The sequence below is a fragment of the Suncus etruscus genome, chromosome 15 (assembly GCF_024139225.1).
Source record: "Suncus etruscus isolate mSunEtr1 chromosome 15, mSunEtr1.pri.cur, whole genome shotgun sequence".
Classification (NCBI taxonomy): Eukaryota; Metazoa; Chordata; class Mammalia; order Eulipotyphla; family Soricidae; genus Suncus; species Suncus etruscus.
In genome coordinates, this window is record NC_064862.1 from 64,904,527 (window position 1) to 64,923,022 (window position 18,496).

An 18,496-nucleotide genomic window follows, 5' to 3' on the forward strand; every position below is an offset into this window, starting at 1 on the left:
TGGGTTCCCATATGGTAAGCCATCAGGAGTAGAGGAGGCACAAAGGTGGAGGATTTTTCAGGGGGAGGAGTGAAGTGGTTCCTGCTGGAGAAAAAGCCAAGAGCCTTGAGCATGGGGTTCTAGGATGAAGACTCTGAGGCGATCCTTGTCAGCGGACTACAAGACCCTTCACCCTTCTGGAGGCTTCTAAAATCTGACAGATCCTAATGAGACTACTGATCCTTTTTCCCTGGAACTCCCTGTACCAGTGACTCACCAGCTGAGAGCAACAGTGAGGTGAGGGGAAGAGGGCTATAGAGAAGTGGAAAGTTGTGGGGTCCAGAGGTAAAGAACCTGGGAAGCAAGAGAGGGTCAGTGTCTTCAGGGTCTGGGTGCCTGAACAGTCATTGTTCGAGGATAAGGCGTGGGGAAAGGGGCGCAGGCTCTGAGGGATCAAGTGTTTTAGGAGAAAGGGAGAATACCCAGCAGGGGTGTGAGGGAGACCACTGAAAGCCAGATCTCAGGCCCCAGAATGTCCCAAGAGAGCGCGAGCTCGGGTGTACAACAAGCCGACTGGTACTACTGCGAACTGGCCTTTTGGTTCCGTGTGAGCCCCACAGGACTGCCCTCCCCAGGCGCGTGAAGGAGCAGTTGGGGAGGCGGTTGCATGGAGTCTCTTCAGCTATGGCGGCAGTCAGGACCTTGTGGTGAGTGGCAGATCTTCCCTTCCTTTTCTCAGGAGATGCAGTTGAATAACTTTTTTGTTTTGTTTTGGGTTTTGGGACCACACCCGACGACACTCAGGTGTTACTTCTGGCTCTGTGCTCAGAAATTATTCCTGGCAGACTCGTGGGATTATATGGGACACGGGGATCGAACCCAGATTTGCTACTGCAAGGCAAACGCCCTCTCCGTAGTGCTATTGCTCCAGCACCTACATTTTGGAAAGTTTTGTTTTGTTTTTGCTTGGGGGAGGACACACGTGGTGATGATGGTCAGGGGTTTCTCCTGGTCTGCTGAGGAATCACTCCTGGTGGGGTCAAGGGCACCATATAGGATGCTGGGTCAGTCAGTTGTGTGCAAGGCAAGCTCCTTAACAGCTATACCACTTGACGTTTTGAACATTTTGGACTTTCTTTGGAAGGAGATGGTCACCTGTTGTAGTCAGAAGCTAGAACCAATGAAACTAGAATCAATGAAACAAAAACATATCATTAGGAATTTAATTTTGTCTGGATTCTAGTTGCTAGTTCTAGCAACTCTAGGATAATTACTGTTATTCAGGTTGTGGTGGGTGGCATAAACAACAGAAAGATGTATCACAGAGTTCTGGAGCAAGGAAAATTTAAAATCTCAGGATGCAGGCAGATTCCTGTCTGTCTAAAACATGACTTCTAGCTCTTAGAAGGCCATCCTTTTGCTTCATATGTTCAAAAGACATTTTGTTTTCTGAGGGGATTGTTTTCTGAGGGTACTACTATCATTCATACTCATAGACCTGATCATCTACAAGGCCCTGACCTTCACTGAATTAGGATTTAATACTTGATGGGAAAGTGTCATAAACATTCAGAAACTAGCAGAGAGATAACAAGCAGTAGGGCATTTGCCTTGCACACACTAACCTAGGAAGGACTGCGGTTCAATCCCCTGGCGTCCCATATGGTCCCCCAAGTCAGGAGCAATTTCTGAACGCATAGCCAGGAGTAACCCCTGAACATCACTGAGTGTGGCCCAAAAAGAAAAAAAAATAAGCAGGCAGCAGGGACTTTTTGCAGCATTATTTGCATAAGTAAGGCCACGAAGACTCAAACTGAGCTCAATTCTGATGAAGCAAAAGGCGGGAAGAATTTTCATGGCTGAGATGAGATATCAGAGGGTGTTAGAGAATTTTTGTGTACAGGTTGACCTGTACTTACAAGGTAGGCTGAGGTTGAGTTGTTTAAGTTACCTACCTAGTAGGTAGGTAAATAAATGTAAATCAAACTTTTCCCTATGTTTTTTGACTGGTGCCTATTGCACCTAGCTTCTATTGAGATAAATTTGTTATCTACCCTAAGGATTACATTTTAAAGGAAGTTTTCAATGTCCTTAAGAAAAGACATTTTTGGTTCAATAGCCAAGAGAGCATTTCATACATGTAGAAAAGATATAATTGCTAATTACAATTATATAATCCCAAAAGACACACACAAATTCAAGAAAATATCTATACATATTGTACTTTGTATGATACCCAGACTATTGTGGAATAAAATATTTATTTGTCTATAACTTGAATGGAATTATGTTAATAAAATAAGTTGGGAGGACAAGGATAAATACAGAATTATCTCACTCATATGAAGCATATAGAGAAATACAGCAAGAAGAGCAGACAATATAGAATGAAGTAAGACCCTTGGCCTTTGCAAAGTGGAGATTTCCAAGTAGAGGGAGGAAGTGGGAAGAGTGAAAGGATGGAAAGGACTAGAAGGACAATGATGGAGGGTATGGGGCACTTGGTGGTGGTAAAGTGCAATTTTAGCCCAAGCATCTCTGCATATAAAACCTTTTAAACTTGATCTAATCTCATTTGTTTTGTTTTTTTGTTTTGTATTTTTTATTTTTGTTTTATATGTTTATTTATTTTTGGTTTGTGGGTCATACCCAGTGGCACTCAATGGTTACTCCTTGGCTCTGTGCTCAGAAATTGCTCCTGTTATGCTGAGTGAAATAAGTCAGGGGGAGAGAGATAGACACAGAATAGTCTCACTCATCTATGGGTTTTAAGAAAAATTAAAGACATTACTATAATAAGGCCCAGAGACAATAGAGTTAAGGGCTGGAATGGCCGGAAGAACGGCTCAAAATTTGCAGCTCACCACAAAGAATGGTGAACGCTGTTAGGGAAATAACTACACCAACAGCTAGCATGACAATATTAAAGAATGAGAGAAGTAGAATGCCTGTTGCCAAATTCAGGCAGGGGCGGGGGAGGAGGGAGGTATTGGTGGTGGGAATGTTGCACTGATGAAGGGGGGTATTCTGTTTATGACTGAAACTCAACTACAAACATGCTTGTAATCATGGTGCTTAAATATTTATATATTAAAAAACAAAAAAACAGTGCTCCTGGCAGGCTCAGGGGACCATATGGGATGCCGGGATTCAAATTACCCTCCATCCTGGGTCAGTTGCATGCAAGGCAAACACCCTACCAATTTGCTATCACTCCAGCAGTGTTTTTGTTATTTTTTTCAAATGAAGTTGTGCTGATGTTCCTAGGCATCTTAATATTTTAATTTTTTTGTTTTGATTTTTTTTTTTTGGTTTTTGGGTCACACCCGGCAGTGCTCAGGGGTTACTCCTGGCTCCATGCTCAGAAATTGCTCCTGGCAGGCACGGGGGACCATATGGGACGCCGGGATTCGAACCGATGACCTTCTGCATGAAAGGCAAACGCCTTACCTCCATGCTATCTCTCCGGCCCCTTGTTTTGATTTTTGAGTCACATCAAGCAGTGCTCAGGGGTTACTCCTGGCTCACTGCTCAGAAATCGCCCCTGGCAGGCACGGGGGACCATATGGGATGCCGGGATTCAAACCACCGTCCTTCTGCATGGAAGGCAAATGCCTTACCTCCATGCTATCTCGCCGGCCCCAATTTTTTTAATTTTTAAGGTTTATAATTTTACGTTATGGAGGAAATGTACAAGAGTGTAAAGTTTAATGTAATAAGATATATGCAATGTTACCATGTCATGCCCATCACCAAATAGTCAAGATCCCTCCCCACATTCCATAGGACTTTACCCTACTATGCCCCATATCCATAAATGAACTCAGTTTTGTTGTAAGCCTTAAGTTTTAAAGTTTTAGGTAGTTCTAGTTTTATTTTTTTTCTTGAGTACTCTTAGTGCTATTTTTTGTAGACACTTCATGAATGAATTTACATTCCCACCAACAGTGAATGACTCCTGTTTTTCTATATACCCTACAGCACTTGCCCCCCACCCCATCTTATTCATGTTGACTATTCTGACTGGTATGAGGTAATGTCACTTTGTCATTTTGAATTGAATTTTCCTGATAATTAAATGATACTAATCATTTTTTTGTTCTGTTTTGGGGCTATACCAGTTTTCAGGGGTTACTCCTGGCTAAGCACTCAGAATCACTCCTGGCAGTGCTCAGGGTTAAATGGGATGCTGGGGATCAAACCTGGGTTGGCTGTTTTTAATACAAGCACCTTACCTGCTGTACTATCTCTCTGGGCCCTGAGACTGAGCACTTTGGTAGGGCTTATTTGCCACCCCTATGTCTGTCTTGGAGAAATGTGTTTAGCTCTCGTCCCATTTTTGATCGATATCTTTTTAATTATTAAACTTTTGAGTGCTTGGGTATTGGTTATTTGTAAGATATATGGTGTGTGAATATTTTCTCCTCTTGAAATTATGTTTTTTTCTAAATTTATTGACTTTTATAGTGCAGAAAATTTTTAGATTGATGTAAGTCCATTTATTAATTTTTGCTTTTGTTTTTTGCCAATGTGGGAAGAATAACTGAAGAAACCACTAACATCAATATTATGAAATGTTTTTATTTTGTTTTCTTTGATGTATTTTATAGATTTGAATCCAGTATATCTGACTTTAATATGTTTTAACTTAACTTTTATAAATGGTTTGAAAATATCTAATTCAGTCTTTGCTGCTAACTAGTTTTCCTTCATTTATTTTATGGTTTTGGTTTATATATCATACAATAGCACTCAATTATATAGAGGCTTATCTTTGGCTTCAAAATTCTGTATCATTGGTGAAAGGATTTTTTTATGCCAATACGACACTGTTTTTGATTAATAAAGTATTATAGTATGCTGCAAAATTGGATAAAATTATGCCATTCTTTTTTCTCAAGGTTTCTGTGGATATTTTAATTTTTGTGATTTTATACAAACTTCAGAATATCAGTAATATTTTTATACCCTTGACAAATGTGGTTAAATTTATTTATTTATTTATTTATTTATTTATTTATTTATTTATTTATTTATTTTGGTTTTGGGGCTACTCCCAGTGATGCTCAGGAGTTATTCCTGGCTATGTGCTCAGAAATCGCTCCTGGCTTTGAGGGACCATATGGGATGCTGGGGGTTTGAACCCAGGTCCATCCTCAGTCAGCTGTATGAAAGGCAAATGCCCTACCGCTGTTCTATCATGCCAACCCCTAGAATTTTATTTTTGAGATTAGAATTTTCATTAGTTCTTCCAATTTATTACCATAAAAATTTCTGATTTACTCACTGAATCTTGTACTAATTATTTTAATAATTATTAATGCTCAAACCTTTCACTTGTTTTTATTCTAGAAGTTTTATGGTTTCAATTCTATTTTCAAGTCTTAGCCCACTTCAGTTTTACTTTTGTAGTAAAATGAAACAGGAAGATACAATTTTACTTTACTGAATTTTAATTTTATAATTTTTGGAGTGAAAAAAATGAATACCTAGTAACCACTTTTGAATATCTAATATCTAAATCTTTCTCTGTTTGTTTTGTTTTATGGAACACACATGTGGTGCTTAGAGATTATTCCTGGCTCTGTCCTCAGGGCTTCGATGACTATATGGGATGCTGGAGATTGAACTGGGTAGGGCTTGCAAGGCATGCGTCTGCCTCACTGTATTATTGCTCTCGCCTCATATAAGTCTTCTATAACAACACCAGACTATATATAAAATAGTTGAAAATATAGTTTTAAGTGAATAAATGTGAGAAATTCAGATTTGCTCTTCTTTCACGGGTTTGTTTTGTAGTACCATACAAATGAAGATTGTTATATTTTTATAAATGTGCTTTGGATGACTCGCTATAGATTGCGTTGTATTTATAGTTCTCATTAGAATAGATGTTTTGTTCTAATTTTTTAAGTTTAAGACACTTCTATCTAAAATTTTAAAGGCCCATGATTTATAAAGTTATTGATAGACAAATCTTAGGCATAATATACTAACCAGTCCCACCACCAGTGTCATTTTTCCTCTACCAGTGTTCCCATGATCCTTTCAGCTCAACAATCCACCCACCCACTCCACACGCTGCCTTGACAAGCTTATTTCATAGCTCGTTTGTTTTAAGTTTGATCTCACACTTTCAGTGTTGTAGACTCTGTGCTTTGATTATCTAGCTATACTAGCGTCGCACTCCACATCTTCAAAATTCATAGATGTATATTTTCAAAATAATTCTTTAATACGTGAATGTGGGCAATAGCTCTATTTATTTGTTTGTTTGTTTTTTATTTTTGGGGGTCATACCTGTCAGCGCTCAGGGATTACTCCTAGCTTTACACTCAGAAATCACTCCTGACAGGCTTGGAGGACCATATGGGATGCAGGGATTCGAACCACTGTCCTTCTGCATACAAGGCAAGCACCTTACCTCCATGCTATCTCTCCAGCCCCCTATTTGTTATTTTCTTGATTTACACCAACAGTTTTTGATACAGAAACTTCTTAGACTTCTTGGTTAAATGTATTTGTAACTATTTTATTGTTTTTTTTATTCTATTGAATATAGGATTTTCAAAATCATCTTACTGATTTTAATAACTTAAATCAGTCAGTCATAAACACACATCAAATGAACCTTAAAACATTTTCTTTTCTTTAGACATTGTTATTTAAAGAGGTATCAGGTCTATCACTTTACCTCCTTTCAGCACCCAGTTCTTATTGAGAGTGATCATTTCCAAGTATTTGTTACAGTGGTCCCTTCTCTTCTCCAACTGCACTCCCAACTTTGTAGCAGAGTTTGCCCCTTGAAACTCAGTTTTTAATTTTGTGCTTTGTGTATTTTAGAATCTGCATAGAGTCTGAATACATTAATATAGTGAAAATTGAATAAAATGAGGCCGGAGTGGAAGCACAGCGGTAGAGTGTTTGCCTCGAATATGCCTGACCCAGGATGGACACTGTTTTGATCTCTGGCATCCCATATGGTCCCCCAAGCCAGGAGCAATTGCGGGGGGGGGGGTGGTCATGTCTAGCGGCGCTCAGGGGTTACTCCTGGTTCTGCGCTCAGAAATGGCTCCTGGCAGGCATGGGGTGACCATATAAGATGCCGGGATTCGAACCACCTTCCTTCTGGGTTGGCTGCGTACAAGAAAAAGGCCTTACCGCTGTGCTATTGCTTCAGCCCCACCCAGAGCAATTTTTGAGCGCAAAGCCAGAAATAACCCCTGAGCATCGCTGGGTGTGGCCCAAAAACCAAAAAGGAAAAAAAAAGAAAATTGGCTAAAATATTTTGAGGTGCTTATTTAGGTTGTCTCTAAACTTGATTAGAAAATTAATAAATAAAGTAACTTATTTGTTTGCATGTGCATTTTGGTTATGCATATTAATTTCACACATAAAAATATTTACTCCTTCCATAGATTTGAATTGACATTTTTCAAGAATGGAGGTTTCTGTTGTACACAAATTTATGATACTTCTCTGGAAGAATTTTACTTTAAAAGTAAGTTGACCTAATTTTTTAATTTTTGCAACCACTAGGAGACTGTAATGGAAAAATTCTGGCAAACCATTTACTGCATTTTAATTTTATATTGTTTTATTTCCTTCAACTCCAGCATTGTGGTAGCTTTTTCCGAATATAACGGACTCTTATAGAGTGGAGTTATACAAGAATAACAGAAAGAAGAAAAAGTCAGACCAGGAAACTTTTATACTTTTTGGGTGATCTATTATTGCCACACATATAACAGTGCGCTAATCTGTTATTACCACACCATATAACAGTTTAAGTTGATGACAGTATTAGGCCCCAATAGCTATCATCATAATTATATAAATCATCATTGACTAGAGATGATACAGTCATCACTAACAAATGTAAACACAAACTTTTACACTTACAGCACTCTCATACTTGTAATGCTTGATGATCATTTTTCTTAAATCTGATTTTTTTTGGTATTCTGTTCACCATGGCCACTGGCTAATACATGGTGGATTACCATGGATCATACATAATCCATGCTAGTTTTGCTAATCATCTAGTGACACTTTTCTCAGCCTGTGTCTCTTAGCTGTGGTTTCACTTGCCACATTGTCATCCACACTGAAAATTCAGTGATTTTTTGAAAGATAGAACACATTCTATCTATCATAACTTTTGTTATATTAAATTATTGTATTATGTTTTTATTATTTTTATTGTTTCTTACTATGCCTAATTTATAGATGAAAGTTTTTCATAGGTTTGCATATATAGGGGAAAACCATATATATATGCTTCAGTATTATTTGTAGCTTGAGGCATCCACTGGGGGCTTTGAATTATATCCCACTTGCATAAAGAGAGAACCCACAACATGTTCTTTTATGAAGTATGTCTTTATTTAAAATAATTAACCATTTGAAAACTTAATGGCTATTAATTGACAACATTTTTTAATCTTCCAGAAGCGGCAATTTATTGCTATAGCTACAGAAATCTTCATTACATTTATACTTGGGAGCACAGTTTGGCTAGTACGGACAGCAAGTGATATAAGAACTTACGGACCTTTCATTTATGGTTCTTTCAGCCATGACACTTTGCCTTATAACTTTCCACGAAGCTCTTCCTTAGGAAATTGGCAATTGGCGTTTGTGCCTTCTACTAGTCAAGTGGTGTCGAACATTATTGAAAATGTGAAAAGTGACTTACAATATGATTTTGATGGTGAGAAATTAAACCTTTGCTACATTACATTGTTTTGAAGAAGAAACTTTTATAACCTTTTACAAGTGCATTAATGTTTAAGTGGACACAGTAGGGCATCCTCATAGCCAGGCAGTTATTTCCTAGATATATTAAAGACTTTATAAAAGTTGTTAGTTAAATTTACATAAAATGTTTTTCCCAAAGTCCAAATAGTAATATTTAAAATTTAGAAGGTGAGTTTTTATTATTATAAGTTTCAATAACTTGTTAGCTACTCAGCTTTCCTGACTCATTGTGGTTCTTTTTAAATTGTTTTAATTTTAACCATTTTTTAATAATATAATTTAGGTTGTAGGGCAAACTTGCAGCCTGCGGGCCGCAAACGGCCCTCCATACGACATTTTGTGGCCCTGCCCTAGAGGAATCTTTTTTTTGTTTTGTTTTGTTTTAGTTGTTTGGGTTACACCCCCCCCAATGTTCAAGACTTACTACTGACTTTGCACTCAAGGATCACCCTGACTTTGCCTCCTGCGGCCCGCAGGTAAATTGAGTTTGAGACCCCTGGTATAGGGTGTGATAGTAGACTGCTGTTGTTCGTGTAGAAAGGGAATCTGCTTCCTTGTTTCTGAGAATGCCACATCAGGTCCAACCTGGACATGACTACCTGGAAAATATCAGTGGTCATCATTTTCTTTTGGAGCTTGGTGGAAGAACTTGGCCATTTCTCTATCAGGAAGATGACATTTGTGATGGTGGCTGCTGGTTTTTCTAGTGACAGGGTGGGTGTGGGGGACCTTGACTCAATCCTATTCTGAAAAAAGTCCTATTTTATTTTTATTTTAGGTAAAAAAATTACCTAAAATATTACAACATTTAAGTCCTTAGTTTCTGAAAATTTTTTAGTGATTAGAGATTCCTAAGGAGTAGTTCTTTGATTAAATTACATAGGTTGATGTTGTTCTGTTTCATTTAAAAATAAAAACATTTAAATCATTTTAGCCATCTTTCTTTGTTTACTTGAAACATTTTTTTCCATTTTGCTTTGTTTTTGGGGTCACACCTGGGTCACTCCTGGCTCCATGCTCAGAAATCGCTCCTGGTAGGCTCAGGGGACCATATGGGATGCCGGGATTCGAACCACCGAACTTCTGCATGCAAGAAGGACAAACGCCCTTCCTCCATGCTATCTCTCTGGCCCCTACTTGAAAATTTAGTTAAGTAATTTTAAGTTGTGAAAGTTTTTTATAATTCAAAGTACTTATGCACAATAAATATTCATGAGATTTAATGCTAATTTTGGCCCACAGTTTTATAATTTATAGTATTTTGATAGCTCTTATGTGAGTGGTTTTCCATCTCATAGATAGGAAAGATTATTGTAAGTTGCATTTTTGTGGCCAACTTACACATAGGACTTTTCTCTCCAGTTAAAGGTTTTGCTTCAGAAAAATCTTTTGAAAGATATATTCATGATGAAGAAAACTATGAAAAAGTGCTTGCTGCTATAATTTTTGACCATGAGTTCAAAAATACCAGTGATCCCCTACCACAGGAGGTAAGAAGGTTTTATACCGTTATTTCAAAACTCTTCTTTCACTTTACTGAGATTTAATGAAACCTTAGAAGCATCATTAATTCATTTTAGAAGTGGTGCAATGATAACTTAACCAAGATTATACTTCTTATACATTGTAGAACAGGGACTTCAATTCAAATCAAAAGAATGTAATTGTCCATTAATTTATTTAGTATTTTATGCCTATGTAAGAAAGAAGCAAATTCAACACATAAAAGATTTTTTATTATAATCAGAAAATCCCGGGAAATTTTGATAACTAGGCTATTATCATTATAACTGAATCTTAGAATGCCCCTTGCTTGCTCTCCCCATACTGAAGCTTATAAATATATTTTAGGCCCAAATAAATGATGTGATAAAATATGTATATTGTCACCATTTTCCTACATAACACAAGATCATTAATTTCATAATTACTAAGTTCCTAAGTCTAAATGTAGGGAAAATATGCTAATATTTAATAAAGCTTAATCTGAATTTGGGCCATATACAAACACACATTAAGATTCTATGACAACTCCAAGAAAGAAAAGAAAAAGGACATATATTTAACTTGAAGGCTTTGGTGGTGAGGTTACTACCAAAGTTTCGTGTAGATATCTGCCTGGAGTCAATTTTGAAATTAATTTATTTCTGGTGATTGTAAATGGAATGAGAAGGTAAGAAAATGATTGGTTCTAAGTAAGGTTGATGTATAGTTTTATTTGTTCCATTAGTCTTTTAATAAATGTCAACTTTTTTCAAGTTACTAACAGTGGAAATCTCAGGCTGATGTCAGCCCAACAGTGTACACTAGAGCCTGGTGGAAAACATTTAGCATACTTTCAAACTTTACTGCTTCTGCCTTAAATATAGGCAGAAGGGAGACCAGTATAGTCTCCCTTATGCATGGCACTTTTACAAGTAACAATCATTGTAGTAAGTAGTAAGACTATTATTGTGAAGGTCACAGGTGTTGCTGAGAGACACTATGTGTTCTTCACAGATGTGAGTTCCTAACATTTAGGGTTCTTTGTCATTCTCTCACAAATATTCTATTAGTAAATATGCTTTAACAATGTCATGCATATTTTCTCTAGGAGAACTTGCAATACTTGAATTAGAAGGGCTATGTAATGTTAATCTTGAAGTAATATAGTTTTCAATTAGTGTTAATCTTTATGCTTTGGGCATACAAGTTTCTACATATTATGACCACAAGTGCTTAAAATTCTTCATCACAGGCCCCAATTCCTTCCAGTTCTCTTCCTACTTCTCTCTCCATTTCCACTTCCCTGCAAATTCCCTGTAAATTTAATTCAATTTTTATACATAAAAGGATTGGTTTGCATTGTCCATTGCCTGTACTCTTGATTTATTTTTTATAAACCACATATAAATCATTTTATATTTGTCCTCCTCCCTGTCATACATTTTGCTGAACTTAACACCTTCTAGTTTTATTCAAGAGATTATGTATTTATCTTTGATCCTTGAACAAGTACCTGACAAAGTTACATTGCTAATTGAATATATGAATACTTACCTAAAAAGATCGATCTGTCCTTCCTGTTTTTACAAATTGTTTTGCAATTCTTCCACCAGTTTTTATTCTATAAAGCTACTTGATCCCAGTATAATATACCTTGAAGCTTGATCAGATCACCAGATTTCATATTATCTTTTCCCTTAATAATCAGATCGTTATATTAAATATTAAATTGTTATATGTATTATAGGTATTATAGTTCCATCTCTAACCTACATAGGATTATTTTCAATGGACTTTATTGAGCATAATTGATATTTGATATTTAAGCTTTGGCTATACAAAAATCCTAATGACTTTATAGTTGTTTATATAGTAATATAATCAAACAGTAAGTCTTATTAGCATAATTTTACATAGTAATTTTATGAAGAGATGTCAAAGAAATTCTTTAACTTTTAAATATGTAATTCATGATTATTACCTGTTTACTATGGTATAACATTACATGCCCATCATTTATTTATTTTATATGTATCTGGAAGTTGTAATTTTTGACCCCCAGATTCATTGCTCCTTCCCATCTCCCACTTTTGATAACCACTTACTTGCTCTTTCTGTATTAAAATTTAGAAAAATAAGTTTTGGGCTTACAATACCATTAATAATACTTTCTCATAAACATAGTTCCAATATCATATCCATCCCCAGTGTAATCAACTCTTTTCCCCAAGGATCCTACCTGCTCCTTCTCATCTTTTTTAACCCTATTGTGTGGGTCAACTCTCCTGCATTATGTTGCCTTTGGATATTTGTTTCTACTTTGTTGTATATTAGTCCTACATATGAGAAAGATCATTCTTTAACTGTTCCTTTCATTCTGACTGACTTAGCATAATATTCTCCAGTCCTACCCATCTTGTGAAAATTTCATGGTTTTGTTCTTTCTTTTTTTTTTTTTTTTTTTTTTGGTTTTTGGGCCACACTCGGTGACGCTCAGGGGTTACTCCTGGCTATGAGCTCAGAAGTCACTCCTGGCTTGGGGGACCATGTGGGACGCCGGGGGATCGAACCGCGGTCCGTCCAAGGCTAGCGCAGGCAAGGCAGGCACCTTACCTCTAGCGCCACCGCCCGGCCCCGGTTTTGTTCTTTCTTAGTGTTTCATAGAATTCTACTGTGAAAATATTTCTCAGTATCTGCTCTTTGTATCGTGTGATATTTTTCTCCTGCTAATTTTTGTCACTTAGAATAAAAACCTAAAGTTTTAGCCATGTCAGAAATTTGTTCTCTTATCTAAATAAAAGTTGATTATATGTAATGTAATATATAATATTTTCAATATTCATGTATTTATTGATTTTTGCATAGAGTTTTGCATACCTTGGGGGTTAGACTGAAGCTCAAGCATAGGGTTCTATCATCCTGTCTTATTTCTGTGTAAATTTTAACTGTTACCCTTGGAATTAGAGGAAAAGCCCTTCATTGCCGTAGAGTTGATGTCTTGGGGTTATTCCCATATTCTCTAAACAGTCATTTAAGGCCATATTTTCTTGCTGATTTTCTCTTCAGATATCTTAATTTTCTTCTAAACCTTTTTAAAGAAATGTACATTCATGCTTAAAATTTATTATATTTGAGGCAGTTACATTAATATTAAAATTTATGGCATCAATATATAATATATATATTATATATTGCATCTCACTACTACCAAAGTGTCCATGATTCTTCTCTACTGTCCCTATGACATCTTTTGTTCCATCTTCTTTTCTACCTTCCACTATTATCACTACCTGGTAATTGGGTTTGTATTTTTTTTTTTTTTTTGGTTTTTGGGCCATTCCCGGCATTGCTCAGGGGTTACTCCTGGATGTCTGCTCAGAAATAGCTCCTGGCAGGCACGGGAGACCATATGGGACATCAGGATTCGAACCAACCACCGTTGGTCCTGGATCGGCTGCTTGTAAGGCAAACGCCACTGTGCTATCTCTCTGGGCCCAGGGTTTGTATTTCAATGTCAAAGTTTTGTCATTGTTTGTTACCATCTATTTTCTTATTTTTATGACCACTTATAAAGACACTTAGGAGTTTTTGGACTTTTAAATCACTTTTGAGAGAAAAAGAAATTCTACCTCACAGTTCTATATGGGTGATATAGGGGGAGGAAAATTAAATAATTTCTTTTGCTATTTTTCATGTTAGTGTGTCTACCCACTGCCTTTGTTAGGAAAATACATTGAAAGCAACATGCCAGTTACCTGTATGTTTTCTTAATAAAAAGCCACAATAGTCTTAGGATATTGACTCTCATGTCCTAATGTCTTCATCTACATGTGTATAGACAATTCGACCTCAGTATCACATACAATTCAAGCTCCTTTTGATTTTTATTCTTAATTATTTCTGAATATATATATATATTTTTTTCTTCTGACTCCTGTAGGTGAAATGTTATCTGCGCTTTAGTAGTTTTCAGAGAAATGTGAATATGGGTTTCATTCGCATTGGAGGCTGGAAAACAGATAGTCTTTATCCAGAATATTCACAGCCAGGACCCAGACATGCTTTGTCTTCCGATGGAGGGTCTCCAGGTGAGCATATCCTTAACTATATATTTTATACTGTAATTGTAATATAAAAATTATAACATATTTATATTTAAGTCTCTTCAATCTTGTGATAGTTTATTTTAACATTCTATACTGTTTTTGTTTTTTATGTTGCTATTATTTATTTTTAATTTTTAATTGAATTGAATTGAAATCATTGTGATTTACAAAGTTCTTCATAGCTGTGTTTTAGGCATACAGTGAATCAGGGCCAATCCCACCACCAGTGTTGACCTCCCTCCACTAATGTTCCTCAAGTGCATCCCATAACTTCCCCACCCCATCTCCTAGCTTGTCAGTATACCAGTATAACAGGTCCATTTTAAGTTTAGATTGTTGAAGTTTGGGTCTCTTGATTTTATTGTTGCTGCCATTGGCTTAGATATTTGGTTTGTCCTTTTATAATACTAACACATGCAGCTGAAACCACTTGAGCCCTAGCTCCCATCATTTCATATTTGTTTTTCTTCTCCTCTACTCAATTTCTTTCCTTCTCCTTGCAATACTCTGGAGCCAAGGGTGTGCAAGACAACTCCCATTTAAATCATTGCATTTCTTCATTCAGTTATTCTAAATATCATATATAAGTGTTATAATTCTATTTTGATCCTTCTTATGGCTTACTTCATTTAGCATAATACCTTCAAACTCTATTATTGTTGGATGATTGCATCATTCCTTACAGCTCTGTAGTATTCCATTGTATATATGTACCATATCTTTCATGATCCACTCATCTGTTGTTGGATGTCTAGGTTGATTTCAAGTCTTAGTTACTGTATGAAGTGCTGCAGTGAATAGTGGTGTACATACATCCTTTTGAATAAATGTGTTTGTTTGTTTGTTTGTTTTGTTTTTGGGCCACACCTGGTGACACTGAGGGATTACTCCTGGCTATGTGCTCAGAAATCTCCCCGGCTTTGGTGGGGACCAGATGGGTCGTGGGGGGATTGAACTGCATTTGAATCCGTCCTAGGTTAGCTGCGTGCAAGGCAAATGCCCTACCACTTGCATCACTGTTCCAACTCCTGGATGAATGTTTTTCTGTCCATAAGATAGATACCCCAAATTGGAATTGCTGGTCATATGGCAGCTCAATTTTAACTTTACTCCAAACTTTTCATAGGGGTTGAAGCAGGCAGCATTCCCATCAGTAGAGGATAAAAGTTCCTTTCTCACCACAGCCCTACCAAGTGATTGTTCCCAGTATTTTTGAGATGTGCCATCTTTACTTGTATAAGATAATATTTCATTGTTGCCTTTATTTGAATTTCCTTAATGATAAGTGATGATGAACATATTTTCACATGCCTGTTGGCCATCTGTAGGTCTTCCTCAGAGAATCGATGCAGAGAAAGCTTTTGACAAGATTCAACACTCATTCATGATTAAAACACTCAGCAAAATAGGTGTGGAAGGAACCTTCCTCAAAATAGTAACAACTATCTATAAAACTCCACAGCCAACATTATTCTTAAAGGCAATAATCTAAAAGCATTGCTACTAAGGTCAGGCACTAGACAAGAATGTCCATTGTCTCTACTTTTATTCAACATAATATTAGAAGTCCTAGCAATAGAAATAAAACAAGAGAAGGAAATCAAAGGAATCCAAATTGAAAAGAGGAAGTCAAACTATTTCTATTTGCAGATGACATGATGATATATATGTATATATATGTATATATATATATATATACATATATATATATATAAGAACCTAAACAGTCCACATAAAATATCCTAGAAGCAACAAACCAATACAGCAAAGTTAGCAGGCTACAAAGTTAGTTCACAAAAGACAGTTGCTTTCCTTTATATAAATAACTACTCAAAGGAGAAAGTGATTTTTTTTTAACTTAAAAATTTCAGTGTCCAAGGGCCAAAGCTATAGCACAGCAAGTAGGATGTTTGCCTTGCATGTGACTGATTCGGGTTTAATCCCCAGCACCCTATATGGTCCTCTGTGCCTGCCAGGAGTGATTTCTGAATACAGAGCCAGGAGTAACTCCTGAATGTTTCTGGGTGTGCTCTCCCCTCAAAAATGATTTTCAATGTCCAAAAGTCCTAAGCTGGAGCTGGAGAGAAAGTACAGGCATTAGGTCAAAGCCACATGCCTGGAGTTTCAACTCCAGTCGAAACTGCAGCTCCACATGATTCCCAATCACCATACTGGAGGAGCCTGAGTCCTGCTGGCATGGATTGGTTGTCTCCAGACTCACAGGGTCAGAGGAACAATTTATCCTTAATCCTTAGATTGAAACACTGAGTTGATCCAGTGACCAGGAGTCACCAAAGTCACTGCTTAGAAGGATTCCCCACCAAACTTATCTTCATGGAAATTATGAAATTTGATCTTCTTATGATTTTTATTGTATATGCTTGGATTTTATGTAGATAGGTCCATTTTTATCTTAATGTCATAAAACAATTTCAGATAAAACATAGGCTGATGATAAATCAATACTATTCTGTTGGATTGATGAAAAGGTTTTTTTACTATTATTACACTAATTTACTTTTATTATACTAATTATAATTAAAAGTTATTTTTAACAACTATAAAGTTTATTCTCCCTAAGGAAACATGAGAAAGAAACTTTTAACAGGAGAAAGAAGCTTCAATTAACTTTGATTCTTTAAAATCATAAATAACATATATGTCAATGAATGACAAGTATAAATATACTTAGCACGAGCACTATGCAATCATTTTAAATAGATCGTTAAGTCTTCTGAAAATGCAAAATTCAGAACAGTATCATGAAATTATATATTTGTAAATAGCATACTTATTAGCATAATACCATATAACATATCCAAATATGAAGACATTTATGTTTGTGTGATGGGATTGTGTTGAATATGTTGATTGTGTTGAATATGACCATTATTTTCTTTAAGAAAATGATTTGAACATTATTTTTCCAGCCAAAAAATATTTTTTTTGTTTTTTGTTTTTTTTTGGGTCACACCCGGCAGCGCTCAGGGGCTACTCCTGGCTCTAGCTCAGAAATCTCCCCTGCCAGGCTGGGGGACCATATGGGATGCTGGATTCGAAGCACCAACCTTCTGCACGCAAGGCAAATGCCTTACCTCCAGGCTATCTCCCCGGCCCCCAGCCAAAAAATTTAAAAGGGAATTTTAAGTATTTTTCAACTTGTGACTGAATTATTAAATTCACCCACAGTATTGCTTTGTAAAACTGGGACTGGTTGAAAGTTAGAAAGCCTGGTAATTAAGAGTTGGCATGGCTGTATGAGAGATCCAAATGTATTGTTCGATTGAGGATGCATAAGCATAAGGTTGAGTGGCATTCTGGAAATCAGTATGGCAAAGTTTTAATCTGTTCAGGATTCTGTAACAAAATACTCTCACAATAGGAGGTCTTTAGAAAATAGAAATGTATTTATCCCAGTTCTGGAGGCTGGGAAGTTCAAGATCAAACTGCCAGATTCTGGTGAGGTCCTTTTCCTGCCTCTGTAAGAAGAGTTTGAAGGGCCGGGAAGGTGGCACTAGAGGTAAGGTGTCTGCCTTGCAAGCGCTAGCGTAGGACGGACCACGGTTCGATCCCCCGGTGTCTCATATGGTCCCCCAAGCCAGGGGCGATTTCTGAGCGCATAGCCAGGAGTAACCCCTGAGCGTCAAACGGGTGTGGCCCCCCCAAAAAAGAAGAGTTTGAAATATCTCTGGAAACTTTTTTATAAAGCACAAATTCCTTCTATGAGGATTCTTCACTCATGGCTTTAGAAGTTTCCAAAACCACACCTTCTAATATTAATTGCGACCCCCGGAACCCCGGCCAGCAGGGTGGTCGAGGGTCGCGAAGTTATTCGTGAGTCACGTAGAGGATTCGACCTGAAAAATAAAATAGGGCTGGGAAAACGATGGACTCAAGGCGAGATTCCGATAAAGAGTCAAAGTTTATTAAAAGGGGGCTAGTTTTTATAGCCTGAGCACATTTTCAGACAAAAGAGGGGAAGGGGTGGTTCAGTACTTTTCCACTGTAACATTCCCATACATCAAATATGTCAGGGGGGGTTTTAGCGAGTTATACATTTACTATAAGTGGTCCTGGGGTGCTCTGTTCTGTTAACAGTGCTACAGATCTAATCTTAACTTGTAGCCTTTACATAGCATGTTTGTTCTTGCTTAACCATTGACCTC

At 36.9% G+C, this 18,496-nt stretch overlaps 1 protein-coding gene across 1 annotated transcript in view; it reads left to right on the forward strand.

Annotated features, from left to right (window-relative positions):
• The first annotated feature begins 7,420 nt into the window (after nucleotides 1–7,420).
• The window catches only part of LOC126029907 (phospholipid-transporting ATPase ABCA3-like), a 113,690-nt gene continuing 102,614 nt past the window's right edge, over nucleotides 7,421–18,496 (forward strand). The window contains exons 1-4 of the mRNA XM_049788148.1: nucleotides 7,421–7,480; nucleotides 8,431–8,692; nucleotides 10,102–10,229; nucleotides 14,165–14,312. Coding sequence (XP_049644105.1) covers nucleotides 7,421–7,480; nucleotides 8,431–8,692; nucleotides 10,102–10,229; nucleotides 14,165–14,312 — 598 coding nt within the window. The remainder of the gene's footprint in view (nucleotides 7,481–8,430; nucleotides 8,693–10,101; nucleotides 10,230–14,164; nucleotides 14,313–18,496) is intronic.